We start from the raw sequence: 19678 nt of genomic DNA on the forward strand, positions 1-19678 counted from the left end.
ATAATAAAAATATTTTTTTAAATGAAAAAACATGCCCCCAAACAAGCCTTGTTTAACAGACCCCGAGGCACTGGCTAGCACTACGTTTGTCTTTCCGCAGTCCAGAGCAGTTCCAGGTCCTTCCTGCTGTTCAGAGGCTGTGGAGAGGCCTTTGGGAGTCCAGTTCAGGCCACTCTGACTCCAGCCATCTCTCCACTTAATGAAGCAGGAAGGCTTCACTTTCAAATTAGCTAATCTCCACTCAGAGCACAGCACATATGTATCCAATCTAAACTAGTGTTGGCACAATTAGGAGTATTTCATCGTAATTTAAATTTTTATATGTTTATATTTTACCTTCACCTGGACAGAAGCTCATTCTTCTGTATTCTTACTGCTCCTCCCCTTCCCCATGGCAACCGACCCAGGGTTCTGCTGTTTCTAGCCTATAATAAAATGTTAAGTCATAGAGCCTTAGAATTTTAAAGTCAGGAGGAATCTTAAGAGTTCCTCTTGTCCAATCCTTTACTTCATAGATGGAGAAACAGGTCTAGAGAGATCGGTTGACTGGCCCAAAGTCACACATCTGGCTAGTGGCAAAGCAAGGACCAGAACCCAGGTTTCTCCTGCTTTAACTCCGTACCCTAAATGGTCCTTAAATAATCAGTGACAGAAATATAGTACTTCACACAAGCTCTCCTGGGGATGGTGGTGATAGGGATGATTTGCTTTATTGAAACATTTACAAAGATTCCGTCCATCCCCTCGCAGGACCGCCCTGAACTAACTCCTCAGCTCGGTGTTGAGCAGAGTCACAAGTTACGTGCTGCACTTGTTTATGAGTCTGTCTGCCTAATCTCGGTTCTCCGGACAGGAGCGCCCACCCGAGGGCCCCGCACACAAGGGCTCCCCCTCCCGGACCCTCCCAGGCTGCCGTCTGTCACAGAGCGGCCGCGCGGCCCGCCCCACGTGGACCCGGCTCGGAGGATCAAAGTCTGTTTGCTGGCCGGCGGGGGGCTGCGAGAAGCTGCAGCCCCAGAGCAAAAGCCCCGCCACGCCTGGGGGACCCCTCCTGCCTCGCCCTGTCCCTCCCCCTCCTGCTGCACGCGGCCCGCGCCCCCTTCCCTCCCCCACGACGCCCATCGCTGCACCCGGCCGCGGCCCCCGGCCCACGCCCGGCTCCTGAAGGGAAAGGCCCCGCCCCCCATCTGTTGGCGCTGTGACACCGCCCCCTCCCGCCCCGCCGAGCCTCCATCCAATAGCGAGCGCGGATGGGCGGGGCGCGACAGCTGTCGTGAGGGGGTCCTGGCCAATGGGGAAGCTTGCCGGGCCTGGTGGGCGGGACGGCGAGGCCTTGTCACGTTCGGGTCCGTGTGAAAACGGGGGTTCCGAGTGCAAAGCAAAGTTTTTTTGTAAACCGTCTGCAAAGGCGGGGGGGCGAAGAAGGCGCCCGATACCGGGCCGAGTGCAGCTGCTGTGGCCGCCGCCTCTTTAGCTCTTCAGGCGTTGGCTCCTCGGTCCGAGCGACCCCGGAGGGAGACCAGCGAGGGGAAGACCTGCGCGGAGAGCCCGCAGATGCTTGGAGCCTTTGCAGCGCGGAGCTGCTGGTCGCCCGCCCCCGCCGCTCGCCTGCTCCTGCTCCGGCTCTCCGTCCGCGGGCTCCGGGAGCCCCAGCTCCCCGCCGCCGCCGCCGCCGCCGCCCGCTCTAGGTGTGGGGGCTACTGGGGCTGAGCCGGGCCTCCGCGCCGGCTCCGAGGACGGACGCCTGAGGAGCAGCGCGCCGCCGGCCCGCCGGGGACGCCCGCAGGCGCGGGGGCTCGGCGGCTTGACCCCGGGCTCGCCCCTGTCCGGCCGCCGAGGCCCCACGGCAGACTCCCGAGCGGCCCGGCTCGGGCGGTGAGAGCCCCGCGCCGCCCTCTCTCCGTCGCCGGGTCGCCGGCCCTCGGCGCCTCGCCGCCGCCACCTCACGAGTGTCCGGGCCGCGCTCGGCGGGCTCCTGAGCCGCAGCCATGGGGTGCTGGGGTCGGAACCGGGGCCGGCTGCTGTGCATGCTGATGCTGACCTTCATGTTCATGGTCCTGGAGGTGGTGGTGAGCCGGGTGACTTCGTCGCTGGCGATGCTCTCCGACTCCTTCCACATGCTGTCGGATGTGTTGGCGCTGGTGGTGGCGCTGGTGGCCGAGCGCTTCGCCCGGCGGACCCACGCCACCCAGAAGAACACCTTCGGCTGGATCCGGGCCGAAGTGATGGGGGCTCTGGTGAACGCCATCTTCCTGACCGGCCTCTGCTTCGCCATCCTGCTAGAGGCCATCGAGCGCTTCATCGAGCCGCACGAGATGCAGCAGCCGCTGGTGGTCCTCGGGGTCGGCGTGGCGGGGCTGGTGGTCAACGTGCTGGGGCTCTGCCTCTTCCACCATCACAGCGGCTTTGGCAACGACTCCGGCCACGGCCACTCGCACGGGGGCCACAGCCACGGCCTCCCCAAGGGGGGCCGCGGCAAGAGCCCCCGCACCGGGGGTAGCGACAACAGGGCCCCAGGTGAGCAGGGTCCTGACCAGGAGGAGACCAACATCCTGGTGGCCAATAGCAGCAACTCCAACGGGCTGAAACTGGACCGGACAGGTGAGGAGAGAAAGTCGCCGCCGCAGGTGGTTGGCATTGGGGAGCCCAGACCCCGGGATGGCCCCGGGCAGGATGTCCCGCACGCCCCCTGGTGCCCGAGCCGACCGCGCCGCGCCGCCTACCTGGCCACTCCTTCCCGCTCCGGCACTCACACCCCGCCTCGCCCGGAGGACGCGGCCCCCCTTTCAGCCCGGTGTCAGGAGCCGGGGGAGCGCGTCTGGGAGTGTAGATGGGCACCGTGGTGGTGAGAGCGGGCCAAAGGTCAGGAGGTGACCGTCAGCCCGCTGCGGTCCGCAACCGCACTTAACAGTCTTTACAGGCTGTCGTTTCAAGAGGCTGTCTGATTTTGGCGTTAGCAAGATCAAAAAAATGCTAATTTCTTGGGCCTGTTGGGAAAAGGAGAGAATCCCCACTTGGTCCTTAGTTGTTGGCTGTTAGGAACCTTGCTCTGCCCAAGTAGTTCTTATGCCCTTCAAACAAGTTCCTTAATATTGTATTCGGGCTATCTAGTGATTGACTCTCCTGAGCTCAAAACCCTCGTTAAAGGTTTCTGTCATGAGCAGCAATGTATGTTACAGTTAATTTTCTAAAATCTAAACCTAATCCTGAAAATCCTAGACTTAGAACCTGTATGGGCATGTTTAACATTTCACTTAGGATTTTTCATAATCGTACTAAGATAAAAGTGATGGTAATTTATTCATCTTATATTTTTAATGGATAGTTTTCATTCTAAACATTAAGCGCGCTTGAAGGAAATTGGGAAATGAATGTTGAAAGAAAGGAGACGGGTAAAGGAATCAACCTAATGCCCTACTACCCAAGCTCAGTGATGTTAACAATTTGGTGTATTTCCTTCCACTTTTTTCCATTTACATCTTATTTACCTAGTTGTATGATACCACATAGACAGTTTTCCTCTTTCCAAGATGCAGGATATCATGTTAATGAAATTCAAGTTGTACATTGAAAATATTTAATAAACAATTGAATTTCCTCTCACTCCCACTCTGCCAGGTGTTATTCCAAAAATATTAAGCTGCTCTGGTGTGTATATTTCCTTTAAAGGATCCGCACGTTTGGTTTAGGAGCTAGTAGGGTAGATAGTGATCATTTAGTTCCAACTTTTCCTGAAGTCTCTGTGATTGCTGATAGGTTTTTATTGTTGATTTGTCAGTTTCTAAACCTCTTCTATCAAGAGAGTCTATCATTTATATAAATGATAAAAGTTTAAAAGTTAACCATAACACCTTAATGACTACGAAAAGTGACTAGACCTCTGCGTCAGGTCAGCCATTTGTATTAGACTTATCCATAGTTGCATTTAATTTTGGGTGATAGCGTTCAATTTTGTTTTCTTTTTGGTGTATGCCAACAAGTATAGGAGAATGTTCACAGGACCCCACCCGCACAGAAAAGGTGAACTTTATTTGGAGGTGGGAAGGTAGGAGGGTGGTTAGGAGTATGGGGAAGCAATATCATCTTAATGACTTAATTTAGCCCTGACCATTATGTCCTGGCTTGTTCCCAGTATGTCAATTTATATTAAATCGCTCTGAGCACATTTCTTATTACGTTTTATGAAAAATTTTCACTTCTATCACTTAAATGGAATTAGGCAAGAATGTTTATATAAACACTTTAGATGTGTTTGATACAGAATTTTTATTTCTTTGTAGATCCAGAAAAGTCCAGAAATGATGCAATGGAAGTACAAGTGAATGGGAATCTTATCAGAGAACCTGACCAGGTGGAATTGGAAGATGATGATGATAAGGCTGGACAGCTTAACATGCGTGGAGTTTTTCTGCATGTCTTTGGAGATGCTTTGGGTTCAGTGATTGTAGTAGTAAATGCCTTAGTCTTTTACTTTTCTTGGGAAGGTTGTCCTGAAAGGGAGATGTGTGTGAACCCATGTACCCCTGACCCCTGCAAAGCATTTGTAGAATTAATTAATAGTACTCATGCAACAGTTTATGAGGCTGGTCCTTGCTGGGTGCTATATTTAGATCCAACTCTTTGTATTGTAATGGTTTGTATACTTCTTTACACAACTTATCCATTACTTAAGGAGTCTGCTCTTATTCTTCTCCAAACTGTTCCTAAACAAATTGATATCAAAAATTTGATAAAAGAACTTCGAGATGTTGAAGGAGTTGAGGAAGTTCATGAATTACATGTTTGGCAACTTGCTGGAAGCAGAATCATTGCCACTGCTCACATAAAATGTGAAGACCCGACATCATACATGCAGGTGGCTAAGATCATTAAAGACGTTTTCCATAATCACGGAATTCACGCTACTACCATTCAGCCTGAATTTGCTAGTGTAGGCGCTAAGTCAAGTGTAGTCCCATGTGAACTTGCCTGCAGAACTCAGTGTGCTTTGAAGCAATGTTGTGGGACACGGCCACAAGCCCAATCTGGAAAGGATGCAGAAAAGGCCCGAACAGTTAGCATTTCTTGTTTAGAACTTAGTGACAATCTAGAGAAGCAGCCCAGGAGGACTAAAGTTGAAAACATCCCTGCTGTTGTGATAGAGATTAAAAAAATGCCAAACAAACAACCTGAATCATCTTTGTGAGTCTTGGAAAAGATGTGATATTTGACTTTTGCTTTAAACTGCAAGAGGAAAAAGACTCCATTGAAATTCTATGTTTGCCAAGTAGTGTAATTGAAGTCCTTGTCTGGTCACACAGTTTAATTCTATTTTTGTAAGAACATAATGGGACTGCTTAACAGAGTTCTATATTACAACTTTGTGATTATTAGTGCAGAGTACAGCTATGCTGTAACAGTTTTGGAAAGCCAGTTTTAACACTATGTTACATTTTTGTTTAAAGTAAGTATAAACCTTATATGACATTTGATTTCCAGTTTTTCCATGGTAAAAAAATTAGGGGGATAAATAAATTAAAATTGTTACTGGAATTTCTCTGCTTTTCTTTTCCCCCAGTGTTATATTTTGTTTATTAGAATTATAAATGCTGGAACTTTAAAAATCATCAACAGGTTTGCTTCTTTTGACATTTTATGTAATATTTACTTGCCCTTTGAGATCATTGCATAGCATAATGGCAACATTTTAAGAATGACTCATGAAAATTATTAGGAAAAGTTCCTTTTTTTCTTCACATGGGGGTATTTATGATACTGAAGATCAGTTACTATTCTGTATCTTATATTGCTGAGTATTATTCTAACAAATAGTGAAATAATTAACAAATTGAACTGTAGTGTACATATAATAGGGCATATGGGGAGTAGGAGTAGGAGCAGGGAGGAAAGTTTACCAAATTAAATATTTAGATTTTTGTATGTTAATATTCAGACTACATTTCTAAATTATTCTGAGAATTTTAACCTTTTTTTTTTTAAAAAAAAAAAAACATGGTCTAAAACATGGACATGTTCACCAGCATTACTTTCTTTGAAAGATTGGCATTGGGAACATTGAGTTGAAAGTTTACTCATAAAATTTATACAGTAAATATTTTTAAGGACATTAAATTTAATCTAATAACTACATGTTAAATGAAAGCTTATTAATCTAATCTTTTAAACTGTGGGTTTTAAAAATAACTTCAGAGTTAGTCATTTCACAGTGACCAATCATGAATGGATTCAAACAGCTTTTTGAGCCCAACCAGCAATGCCTGTGCTCTGCCAAGAGCCATTGACTTGGGAGAAAAAAGGAATCTGAAGGTTAATGCAATTTGCATATTAAATTCTCAAAAAGCAAAGTTAGTTAAGGCACAATTAATAATTGAGATTCTGTAAGTCATTCTGTCTTGACATTGCTCAGATCTTCCAATAGTAGCTTATTTTGCAAGATGCCATAATATCTACACAGGAAATTGTTCTTAGCTATTTCATTGTTGGTATGGATTCCAAATCCATACACAAGTATTATTTAAGGGTATTTAAGTTATATTTTTCTTGATAGGGAGGGGTTATGCTTTGTGAAGAAACTCAATTTTTGTCCTCAAAAGGATGAATATTAATATCAGTTATCATGTATAGCTCTATTTTTCTAGAAACGAGGTATCCTGACTACTTTAGTAACTTTTATAGCTGACTACTTTTGGGATGGCTACCTTTTGGGATTTGAAATAATTCATTATCTAATGGGTCTTAAGATGAAAATGGTGGCATTTGACAGTTAACTTTTTAAAGGGATGATCTTTTGTGGTAGATGGTGTGTTTTTTTCCTAGTATAAGCCTATTGCTGGCAATGGGCCTATTTAAGAACACCCGATTTTTCCAGTGAGAATGAGGTAATTTTAGGAACACAGTTTGTAAGTTCACATTTGCTATAATGGGCCAAAACCATAACCTGCCAATTTGCAATACATCTTTATCATTTAATACTTTTCTCTGATATTGTGTATTTCAATTCCTAAACTGGTAGTTACTTTGAATTTTGCAAACATTTTTTTAAACATGAAATTGGGGAATCTCATGGGTGAACAAGAGAAAGCTTCAAATTGTATCATGTACATTCCTGATTTAACACTTTACAGAACCATTTTTTGAAGATCTCAAAACAGTTTATGTTATAGAAACATGTCAGTAATGATACAAAAGGATAACTGGTAAAATATATTACATTCAGTGAGGTTTTCTTTACAATGCTCTGTTGGGTCTATTTCTTAAAGGTTGTGTAATGCATAAGACATCGACTGAATGAGGATTTTTTTAAATGGTGTATAAGCATGGGACAAGGGCTTTTTTTTTTTTTTTTTTTTTCAAAAGTGCTTTGAAAGTAACAGCCTTTAGATTTCAGTTATTTCACTTCTGATAATTTTAAGTAACTCATGTAACAAAGTGGTACCATAGGATTCTCTTTTTTCAAAGGACTTTTGTCATAATAGCAAAATCAGTGGGCACTGACTCACCTTTTGAGTTTTAGCAGAGAATTATTTATTTCTTTACAATGCACTTTCTAACCCATTTTTAGCTATATTAGCATTATCTTTTTTAAAAATGCTTTTATATTTAAATATTGTGGGATTTAAGTGTCTTTTCCAAAATAGCTTATTCCTTCCTGCAAGAAAATGAGGGAAATACCATGAATTATTAGGAGACTTAAACCCAATATTTAAATGCTGTTTTATAACACTGCATCAGTTTTAGGAGGTGCATCTCGCCTGCTGGCTCTTTTATATTTGAGCAAGATCAGTGTATTTAGAATATGTGTTTAGAAATGTGTCTGTTGTCTCAATTTAGTAAGAAGGAGGTGCTACATGTGCCTGAATTAAAACCAACCCAGACATTTTTTCCAAGCCAAATGCCGCCTTAGTGATGAGAGAGATTTAATTCTCCATTGTCACGTTTTAGTTTATATGATTTTTTAATAAGGTTTTTTTTGAAGAGCATCTGTACTCTAAAAGTATGGACTAGAACCTAAAAGAATAGTCAGAAACTCACAAACACTTTGCTGTATGTATTTTAACATTTTAGAAAACAATATATTTGAGTAACTACGGTATGTAATTTGAACAGGAAAAATTTCCATCAAGAGCACCTTGGAAAATCACAACAGGTAGAAGACTATGTTAATATGTTTGTATCTTTGGTAGCATCCTCAGTTAATTTCGAATTTTTGAAAGTTTTGAGGGAAAAGTCCTATGGAATCTAATGTGAAGTATTTAGTAGGCTAACTGGTATTGAGTTGAAGCTTTTTACCGTTTTTAAGCAGATACCATTTGATGAAATGTCATTTACCTGCTGTCCTAAGATGTTCATACATACGCAAATAAGGAGAAGAATCCTACCATATAGAAATATTTATTTTAATAGAGTTTCATTTGAGTCATAAAACAGTGTTAAAACTCTTGGGAAGGTGGAGGGTCTCTCGTTTTTTAAATTGAAACTGTCATACAGTGTTTGACCATCTGAAATGGGAATTGTAATAGCACTATTTTGATGTAGCTCTACCAATATTATGTGACAATGCTATTTAGTTTTACTAACAAGCTCTGGAATACTTAGCAGTCGTTTTCACTGGCACAAGAGCTTTTTGTATGTCATTCAATTTAAACTTTTAAACCAAAAACTTTATGGTTTAGTGTCTTTGGCAAAAAGATGCTGAAGGGAATGTAACATACAATTAATATGTGGTTATATATAAAAAGACACAAAAAATTGCCATGTTATGGTTCTGCCTTGAAACAGCACAATGAAGTGTATCAGTGTATTCTGTGATTCTTTATGAAACTTACATGTTGTGTTGTTCTGTGTCTGCCATAGGGTGTCCTTTGGGCCAGATGTGGCACAGTTAAATGCAATTATCATCTCATGAAATGCAGATGCAGATAAAATGTCTTTAGTGCTGCAACATTTTACCTAACTTTTGTATGTTTTCTGACTGTGCATTGTTTCCAAAGCTGTTCCTACCTCACCATGAGGCTTTATGGATCATTATGTATTATAAATGTTCTTTATGAGACAGACTACTGTGTTTCTTCTCATTTATTAAAAGTTAAGTAGAAAAATAAACTAATTTTAATATCTAGTTCATTGTTTTGTGCATATGGCCTCCCCTTCTGTGCTAAGCTGGGTTATGTAGAAGAGAGTTGGACTTCAGTCACTGAAAGGGAAATTTCAGCTTAACGTGTTCCTAGTGTGCAGGGTGACCAGGTTACAGGACAGTGGTGTGGAAGAAAACAAATGTGGGTAAAAATTGCCATCGAAATTGAAAGGGTAACAATACAAAGGCTCACTAACAAATATTCAATGGATATGAAATGTTTTTGTTATAAGCATTAAACTTACAAATTATGTAGTTACAGGTTAACCTGCTCCTTTTAGTACTTGTTATTTTTTTTTTTAATTTGTAAGCATAGTTACAAGGATTATTGAATATTTTACAATTATATAATCATCTGGAACTATTGACACAAGAGCACATTAATACATGAGTTTGGTTGTATGAGTTCAGGACTGTCATAAATGCAGTCTCATATAAAGAATTTCTTAAAAGAAATTGTACTTCAGTTGGGAGATAAACAGTTGAGAAATCAATGGACAATAAATGGCAGTAGATAATTAATAGAATTGACAAAGACAATGGACATTCCAAAAAAGGGATAAAAATCTTTGGACAGGATTTGGGTAGGTTAAAATTGATAGGGGTAGGGGTTGATCGGTAAGGGGGTGCAGAGTATAGAGGGTTGAGAGTCCAGAGGTAGGAGATTGTGAAAAACAAGGTTAAAAGTGCCATGTCAACAGATTTGAATTTGGTTTTATAAGAATGGAGGAGACATTCAATTTTTGAGTGGATAAATGAGAAAGTGGAAAGGGTATTGTACAGGATAGATTTGTAATGGGAAGTAGACAAAGAGACCGGAAGACATCAGTTTACTAGGTATTCAATGCTAAGAGCCTGAACTAGTTCCCAAATACACATGCCCACATCTACATATACAGTACAGCAGTCTCTCCTTATCCTTGATTTCTCTTTCTGAGGTTTCAGGTACCCAAAGCCAACCGTGGTCCGAAAATATTAAATGGGAAATTCAGAAACAAACAATTCATAAGTTTTTGGGGGTGGTGGTGGGATGAATTGGGGGATTGGGATTGACATATATACACTAATATGTATAAAAAAGATAACTAATAAGAACCTGCTGTATAAAAAATAAAATTCAAAAAAAAAAAAACACCTCATGTTTTAAATTGCTGCCTTGCTGCCATTCTGAGTATATGATGAAATCTCTCACTGTTCTGCTCCATCCTGCCCAGGGATGAGAATCATCCCTTTGTCCAGTGTATCCTAACCATTAGTCACTTAGTAGCCATCTCATCAGATATATCAGATTGACTGTCAAGGTATCACAGTGCTTGGTATACAAGTGTCCCTTATTTTACTTAATGGCCCCAAAGCGCAAGAGTATTGATGCTGGCAATCGGGATATGCCAAAGAAAAACTGTAAAGCGCTTCCTTTAAGTGAAAAGGTGAAAGCTCCTAGTGAGGAAAGAAAAAAATCATATGCTGAGGTTGTTAAGATCTACGGTAAGAACAAATCTATCTGAAATGGTGGAGAGAGAAAAATTAGTGCCAGTTTTGCTGTTGCACCTTGAACTGCAAAAGTTACAGCCAAAGTGCATGAGAAATGCTTAGTTAAAATGGAAAGGCATTAAATTTGTACAGTAAGATATTCTGGGGACTTCCATGGTGGCGCAGTGGTTAAGAATCTGCCTGCCAATACAGGGAACACGGACATGCGGGAAGATCTCACATGCCGTGGAGCAACTAAGCCCGTGCACCACAACTACCGAGCCTGCGCCCTAGAGACTGCGAGCCACAACTACTGAGCCCGTGTGCCACAACTAGTGAAGCCCCTGGGCCTAGAGCCCGTGCTCCGCAATGAGAAGCCATCACAATGAGAAGCCCACACACTGCAACAAAGCGTGGCCCCTGCTCGCCACAACTAGAGAGAAAAGTACGCACGCAGCAAAGAAGACCCAACATAGCCAAAAAATAAATTGAAGAAAAAAGTCTACAAACAGTAAATGCTGGAGAGGGTGTGGAGAAAAGGGAATCCTCCTACACTGTTGGTGGGAATGTAAATTGGTACAACCACTATGAAGAACAGTATGGAGGTTCCTTAAAAAACTAAAAATAGAACTACCATATGATACAGCAATCCCACCTGGGCATATATCTGGAGAAAACCATAATCTGTAAAGATACATGCACCCAAATGTTCACTATTTACAATAGCCAAGACATGGAAGCAACCTAAATGTCCATTGACAGAGGAATGGATAAAGAAGACATGGTACAAATATACAATGGAATATTACTCAGCCATAAAAAAGAAAGAAAGAATGACATTTGCAGCAACATGGATTGACCTAGAGATTGTCATACTAAGTGAAGTAAGTCAGAGAAAGGCAAATATCATATATCACTCATATGTGGAATCTAACTGAAAAAAATGATACAAGTGAACTTATTCACAAAACAGAAACACATTTACAGATATTGAAAACAAACTCATGATTACCAGAGGGAAAACATGGAGTGGGGGAATAAATCAGGAGCTTGGGATGAACATACACACACTACTGTATATAAGATAGATAACCAACAAGGACCTACTGTATAGCACAGAGAACTCTACTCAATATTCTGTGATAACCTATATGAGAAAAGAATATTAAAAAATGAATATATGTATAACTGAATCACTTTGCTGTACACCTGAAGCTAACATAACATTGTAAATCAACTACACTCCAATAAAATAAAATTTTAAAAAAGAGAAGACAGTCTTTTCTCCACTGTATATTCCTGCCTCCTTTGTCATAGATTAATTGACTGTAGGTGCTTGGGTTTATCTCTGGGCTCTCTGTCCTGTGCCACTGATCTATGTGTCTGTCTTTGTGAGAATACCAGACTGTTTTTGGGTTTTTTTGAATTTTATTTTATTTTTTTATATAGCAGGTTCTTATTAGTTATATATTTTATATATATTAGTGTATACATGTCAATCCCAATCTCCCAATTCATCCCACCACCACCACCACCACCCACATTCCCCCCTTGGTGTCCATACTGTAGTTCTCTACATCTGTGTATCTATTTCTGCCCTGCAAACCGGTTCATCTGTACCATTTTTCAAGGTTCCACATATATGTGTTAATATAAGATATTTGTTTTTCTCTTTCTGACTTACTTCACTCTGTATGACAGTCTCTAGATCCATCCACGTCTCTACAAATGACTCAATTTCATTCCTTTTTATGGCTGAGTAATATTCCATTGTATATATGTACCACATCTTCTTTATCCATTCGTCTGTTGATGGGCATTTAGGTTGCTTCCATGACCTGGCTATTGTAAATAGTGCTGCAATGAACATCGGGGTGCATGTGACTTTTTGAATTCTGGTTTTCTCTGGGTATATGCCCAGTAGTGGGATTGCTGGATCATATGGTAATTCTATTTTTAATTTTTTAAGGAACCTCCATATTGTTCTCCATAGTGGCTGTATCAATTTACATTCCCACCAACAGTGCAAGAGGGTTCCCTTTTCTCCAAACCCTCTTCAACATTTGTTGTTTGTAGATTTGCTGATGATGCCCAGTCTAACTGGTGTGAGGTGATGCCTCATTGTAGTTTTGATTTGCATTTCTCTAATAATTAGTGATGTTGAGCAGCTTTTCATGTGCTTCTTGGTATTGGTATGTCTTCTTTGGAGAAATGTCTGTCTAGGTCTTCTGCCCATTTTTGGATTGGGTTGTTTGCTTTTTCAGTATTGAGCTGCATGAGCTGTTTATATATTTTGGAGTTTAATCCTTTGTCCGTTGATTCATTTGCAAATATTTTCTCCCATTCTGAGGGTTGTCTTTTTTCTTGTTTGTAGTTTCCTTTGCTTTGCAAAAGCTATGAAGTTTCATTCGGTCCCATTTGTTTATTTTTGTTTTTATTTCCATTACTCTAGGAGGTGGATCAAAAAAGATGTTGCTGTGATTTATGTCAAAGAGTGTTCTTCCTATGTTTTCCTCTAAGAGTTTCATAGTGTTTGGCCTTACATTGAGGTCTTTAATCCATTTTGAGTTTATTTTTGTGTATGGTGTTAGGAAGTGTTCTAATTTCATTCTTTTACATGTAGCTGTCCAATTTTCCCAGCACCACTTATTGAAGGGACTGTCTTTTCTCCATTGTATATCCTTGCCTCCTTTGTCATAGATTAGTTGACCATAGGTGCATGAGTTTACCTCTGGGCTTTCTATGTTGTTCCATTGATCTATATTTCTGTTTTTGTGCCTGTACTATACTGTCTTGATTACTGTAGCTTTGTAGTATAGTCTGAAGTCAGGGAGTCTGATTGCTCCAGCTCTGTTTTTTCCCCTCATGACTGCTTTGGCTATTTGGGGTCTTTTGTATCTCCATACAAATTTTAAGATTTTTTGTTCTAGCTCTGTAAAAAAATGCCACTGGTAATTTGATAGGGACTGCATTGAATCTGTAGATTGCTTTGAGTAGTATAGTCATTTTCACAGTGTTGATTCTTCCAATCCAGGAACATGGTATATCTCTCCATCTGTTTGTGTCATCTTTAATTTCTTTCATCAGTGTCTTATAGTTTTCTGAGTACAGGTCTTTCACTTCCTTAGGTCAGTTTATTCTTGGTATTTTATTCTTTTTGTTGCAATGGTGAATGGGATTGTTTCCTTAATTTCTCTTTCTGATCTTTTGTTGTTAGTGTATAGGAATGCAAGAGATTTCTCTGCATTAATTTTGTATCCTGCAACTTTACCAAATTCATTGATTAGCTCTAGTAGTTTTCTGGTGGCATCTTTAGGATTCTCTATGTATAGTATCATGTCATCTGCAAACAGTGAGAGTTTTACTTCTTTTCCAATTTGTATTCCTTTTATTTCTTTTTCTTCTCTGGTTGCTGTGGCTAGGACTTCCAAAACTATGTTGAATAATAGTGGCAATAGTGGACATCCCTGTCTTGTTCCTGATCTTAAAGGAAATGCTTTCAGTTTTTCACCATTGAGAATGATGTTTGCTGTGGGTTTCTTGTATATGCCCTTTATTATGTTGAGGTAGGTTCCCTCTATGCCCACTTTCTGGAGAGTTTTTATCATAAATGGATGTTGGATTTTGTCAAAAGCTTTTTCTGCATCTATTGAGATGATCATATGGTTTTTATTCTTCAATTTGTTAATATGGTGAATCACATTGATTGATTTGCATATGTTGAAGAATCCCTGCATCCCTGGGATAAACCCCACTTGATCATGGTGTATGATCCCTTTAATGTGTTGTCGGATTCTGTTTGCTAGTATTTTGTTGAGGATTCTTGCATCTATATTCATCAGTGATATTGGTCTGTAATTTTCTTTTTTTTTGTAGTATCTTTGTCTGGTTTTGGTATCAGGGTGATGGTAGCCTCATAGAATGAGTTTGGGAGTGTTCCTTCCTCTGTAATTTTTTGGAAGAGTTTGAGAAGGATGGGTGTTAGCTCTTCTCTAATGCTTGATAGAATTCACCTGTGAAGCCATCTTGTCCTGGACTTTGTTTGTTGGAAGATTTTTAATCACATTTTCAATTTCATTACTTGTGATTGGTCTGTTCATATTTTCTATTTCTTCCTGGTTCAGTCTTGGAAGATTATACCTTTCTAAGAATTTGTCCATTTCTTCCAGGTTGTCCATTTTATTGGCATAGAGTTGCTTATAGTAGTCTCTTAGGATGCTTTGTATTTCTGTGGTGTCTGTTGTAACTTCTCCTTTTTCATTTCTAATTTTATTGATTTGAGTCCTCTCCTTCTTTTTCTTGATGAGTCTGGCTAATGGTTTATCAATTTTGTTTATCATCTCAAAGAACCAGCTTTTAGTTTTATTGATCTTTGCTATTGTTTTCTTTGTTTCTATTTCATTTATTTCTGCTCTGATTTTTATGGTTTCTTTCCTTCTACTAACTTTGGGTTTTGTTTGTTCTTCCTTCTCTAGTTCCTTTAGGTGTAAGGTTAGATCGTTTATTTGAGATTTCTCTTGTTTCTTGAGGTAGGCTTGTATTGCTATAAACTTCCTGCTTAGAACTGCTTTTGCTGCATCCCATAGGTTTTGGATCATGGTGTTTTCGTTGTCATTTGTCTCTAGGTATTTTTTGATTTCCTCTGATTTCTTCAGTGATCTCTTGGTTATTTAGTAACATATTGTTTAGCCTCCATGTGTTTGTAATTTTTACATTTTTTCCCCTGTAATTGATTTCTAATCTCATAACGTTGTGGTCAGAAAAGATGCTTGATATGATTTCAGTTTTCTTAAATTTACTGAGGCTTGCTTTGTGACCCAAGATGTGATCAATCCTGGAGAATGTTCCATGTGCACTTGAGAAGAAAGTGTAATCTGCTGTTTTTAGATGGAATGTCCTATAAATATCAATTAAATCTATCTGGTCTATTGTGTCATTTAAAGCTCGTGTTTCCTTATTAATTTTCTGTGTGGATGATCTGTCCATTGGTGTAAGTGAGCTGTTAAAGTCCCCCACTATTATTGTGTTACTGTTGATTTCCTCCTTTATAGCGGTCAGCAGTTACCTTATGTATTGAAGTGCTCCTATGTTGGGTGCATATATATTTATAATTGGTATTTCTTCTTCTTGGATTGATCCCTTGATCATTATGTAATGTCCTTCCTTGTCTCTTGTAACATTCTTTATTTTAAAGTCTATTTTAACTGATATGAGAATTGCTACTCCAGCTTTCTTTTGATTTCCTTTTGCATGGTGTATCTTTTTCCATCCCCTCACTTTCAGTCTGTATGCATCCCTAGGTGTGAAGTGGGTCTCCTGTAGACAGCATATATATGGGTCTTTTTTTTGTTTGTTTTTTGTTTTCATTATTAATAGATGCATGTTTTATTAAAGGTATAAAGACCAAAGATTTGTAACTTTAATAATCCAGATTCTTATTTTAAATTCACCAACATTATTATTTATTTATTTTACCATTCTTTTTTTTTAACATCTTTATTGGAGTATAATTGCTTTACAATGGTGTGTTAGTTTCTGCTTTATAACAAAGTGAATCAGCTATATATATACATATATCCCCATATCTCTTCCCTCTTGCATTTCCCTCTAGGTCTTGTTTTTGTATCCATTCAGCGAAACTGTGTCTTTTGGTTGGAGCAATTAATCCATTCACATTTAAGGTAATTATCGATATGTATGTTCCTATTACCATTTTCTAAATTGTTATGGATTTGTTTTTGTAGGTTCTTTTCTTCTCTTGTATTTCCCACTTAGAGAAGTTCCTTTAGCATTTGTTGTAGAGCTGGTTTGATGGTGCTGAATTCTCTTAGCTTTTGCTTGTCTGTAAAGCTTTTGATTTCTCTGTGGAATCTGAATGAGATCCTTGCCAGGTAGAGTAATCTTGGTTGTATGTTCTTCCCTTTCATCACTTTAAATATATCGTTCCACTCCCTTCTGGCTTGTAGAGTTTCTGCTGAGAAATCAACTGTTAAGCTTATGGGAGTTCCCTTGTATGTTATTTGTCGTTTATCCCTTGCTGCTTTCAATAATTTTTCTTTGTCTTTAACTTTTGTCAATTTGATTACTACGTGTCTCAGCATGTTTCTCCTTGGGTTTATCCTGCCTGGGACTCTCTGCACTCCCTGGACTTGGGTGGCTATTTCCTTTCCCATGTTAGGGAAGTTTTTGACTATAATCTCTTCCAATATTTTCTTGGGACCTTTCTCTCTCTCTTCTCCTTCTGGGACCCCTATAATGCGAATGTTATTGCGTTTAATGTTATCCCAGAGGTCTCTTAGTCTGTCTTCATTTCTTTTCATTCCTTTCTCTTTATTCCGTTCTGCATCAGTGAATTCCACCATTCTGTCTTCCAGGTCACTTATACATTCTTCTGCCTCAGTTATTCTGCTCTCGATTCCTTCTAGTGTATTTTTCATTTCAGTTATTGTATTGTTCATCTCTGTTTGTTTGTATTGTTAAATTAAATTCTTTAATTTAATTCTTCTAGGTCTTTGTTAAACATTTCTTGCATCTTCTCGATCTTTTCCTCCATTCTTTTCCCGAGGTCCTGGATCATCTTCACTATGATTTTTCTGAATTCTTTTTCTGGAAGGTTGCCTATCTCCACTTCATTCAGTTGTTTTTCTGGGGTTTTATCCTGTTCTTTCATCTGGTAGAAAGTCCTCTGCCTTTTCATTTTGTCTATCTTTCTGTGAATGTGGTTTTCCTTCCATAGGCTGCAGAATTGTAGTTCTTCTTGCTTCTGCTGTCTGCCCTCTGGTGGATGAGGCTATCTAAGAGGGTTGTGCAAGCTTTCTGACTGGAGGGACTGGTGGCGGGTAGAGCTGGGTGTTGCTCTGGTGGGCAGAGCTCACTAAAACTTTAATCCACTTGTCTGCTGATGGGTGAGGCTGGGTTCCCTCCCTGTTGGTTGTTTGGCCTGAGGCGACCCAGCACTGGAGCCTAGCCGGCTCTTTGGTAGGGCTAATGGCAGACTCTGGGACGGCTCACGCCAAGGAATACTTCCCAGAACTTCTGCTGCCAGTGTCCTTGTCCTCACGGTGAGACAGAGCTACCCTGTAACTCTGCAGGAGACCCTCCAACACTAGCAGGTAGGTCTGGTTCAGTCTCGTATGGGGTCACTGCTCCTTCCCCTGGGTCCCCATGTGCACACTACTCTTGTGTGCCCTCCAAGAGTGTAGTCTCTGTTTCCCTCAGTCCTGTCAAAGCCCTGCAAGCAAATCCCGCTAGCCTTCAAAGTCTGATTCTCCAGGAATTCCTCCTCTGATTGCCAGACCCCCAGGTTGGGAAGCCTGGTGTGGGGTCAAAACCTTCACTCCAGTGAGTGGACTTCTGTGGTATAAGTGTTCTCCAGTTTGCGAATCACCCACCCAGCAGTTATGGGATTTGATTTTATTGTGATTTCTCCCCTCCTACCATCTCCTTGCAGCTTCTCCTTTGTCTTTGGATGTGGGGTATCTTTTTTGGTGAGTTCCAGTGTCTTCCTGTCAATGATTGTTCAGCAGTTAGTTGTGGAGAATACCAGACTGTTGTGATGACTGCAGCTTTGTAGTATAGTCTGAAGCCTGGGTGGGTAATACCTCCAGCTTCGTTCTTTTTTTCTCAGATTGATTTGGCAGTTTTGGGTCTTTTGTGGTTCCATATAAATTTTAGGATTATTTATTCTAGTTCTGTGAAAAATGTCCTGAGTAGGGATTGCATTAAATCTATAGGTTGCTTTGGGTAATATGGCCATTTTAATATTAATTCTTCCAATCCAAGAGCACAGAATATCTTTCCATTTCTTTGAATCATCTTCAATTTCCTTCATCAATGTTTTATAGTTTTCAGAGTGTAGATCTTTTACTTCCTTGGTTAAGTTTATTCCTAGTTTTTTGTTGTTACTGTTGTTTTGTTTTTGTTTTTGCTTTTTAAAATGTGCTTCTAAAGGGGATTTTTTGTTTTACTTTATCTTTCTCATATTACTTTTTCTTTTCTTTTTTGCCACTCCTTGCCCTTGTGGCATGTGAGATCTTAGTTCCCTGACCAGGGATTGAACCCATGCCCCCTTGAGTGGAATCGTGGAGTCTTAACCACTGGACTACCAGGGAAGTTTCTCATATTCCATTATTACTGTATAGAAATGCAAAAGATTTCTCTATATCGATCTTGTGTCCTGCAACCTTGCTGAATTCATTTACTTGTTCTAATAGTTTTTGGGTGGAGACTTTAAGATTCTCTATATAGAGTATCATGTCATCTGCAAATAGTGACAGTTTATCAGGACTTTTTATAGCCTGGAATAAAAGTGACCATCAATGACACCTGTCCTGGGCTCTTTTTTTTTTTTAATATTTATTTATTTATAAATACTAGAGAAAGCTTGCTGTGCGTGGTTTTCTCTAGTTGTGGTGAGCGGCGGCTACTCTTCGTTGGGGTGCATGGGCTTCTCATTGTGGTGGCTTCTCTTGTTGTGGAGCATGGTCTCTTGGCACACAGGCTTCAGTAGTTGTGGCTTGTGGGCTCTAGAGTGCAGACTCAGTAGTTATGGCGCACGGGCTTAGTTGTTCCACGACATGTGGGATCTTCCCGGACCAGGGCTCGAGCCCATGTCCCCTGGATTGGCAGGCAGATTCTTAACCACTGGGCCATCAGGGAAGTCCCTGCCCTGGGCTCTTGCATCAAGTTTTAGATTCTTCTGGAAAGTGATGGTGATGAGGAAGTATTTATTGATAAAGTTATTGGGTCTTGAGTTTCTATACATTATTAAAAGTCAATGAGCTGAAAAAAATTAGGTAGCATATTATAGGGCCCCCTAAAAATTTTCATATCCTAATTCCCAGAGCCTTTGAGTATGTTACCTTATGGATTTTGCAAGGGTAATTATGTTAAGATCTTGAGATGGCTGAACCCATTATCTTGGATAATCTGGATGCACCCAATATAATCATAAGGGTCTTTATATAAGGAGGCAGGAGTATATAAGGAGGCAGGAGTCAGAGAGAAGATATGATGACAGGGATCTGGATGATAGAAGTAGGGGCTATGGTTAGAAAAAGATATTTGAAGATGCTA

General features: G+C 40.5%; 1 protein-coding gene across 1 annotated transcript; it reads left to right on the plus strand.

The window, feature by feature from the left end:
- The first annotated feature begins 1334 nt into the window (after positions 1–1334).
- Positions 1335–9118, plus strand: SLC30A1 (solute carrier family 30 member 1). The gene is made up of 2 exons (XM_007163989.2): positions 1335–2601; positions 4281–9118. The coding sequence occupies exons 1-2, from the start codon at positions 1989–1991 to the stop codon at positions 5183–5185; spliced, it is 1518 nt and encodes a 505-aa protein (XP_007164051.1). The 5' UTR covers positions 1335–1988; the 3' UTR covers positions 5186–9118.
- Positions 9119–19678: the final 10560 nt, after the last annotated feature.

This window comes from Balaenoptera acutorostrata, chromosome 1, assembly GCF_949987535.1.
Source record: "Balaenoptera acutorostrata chromosome 1, mBalAcu1.1, whole genome shotgun sequence".
NCBI classification, from domain to species: Eukaryota; Metazoa; Chordata; class Mammalia; order Artiodactyla; family Balaenopteridae; genus Balaenoptera; species Balaenoptera acutorostrata.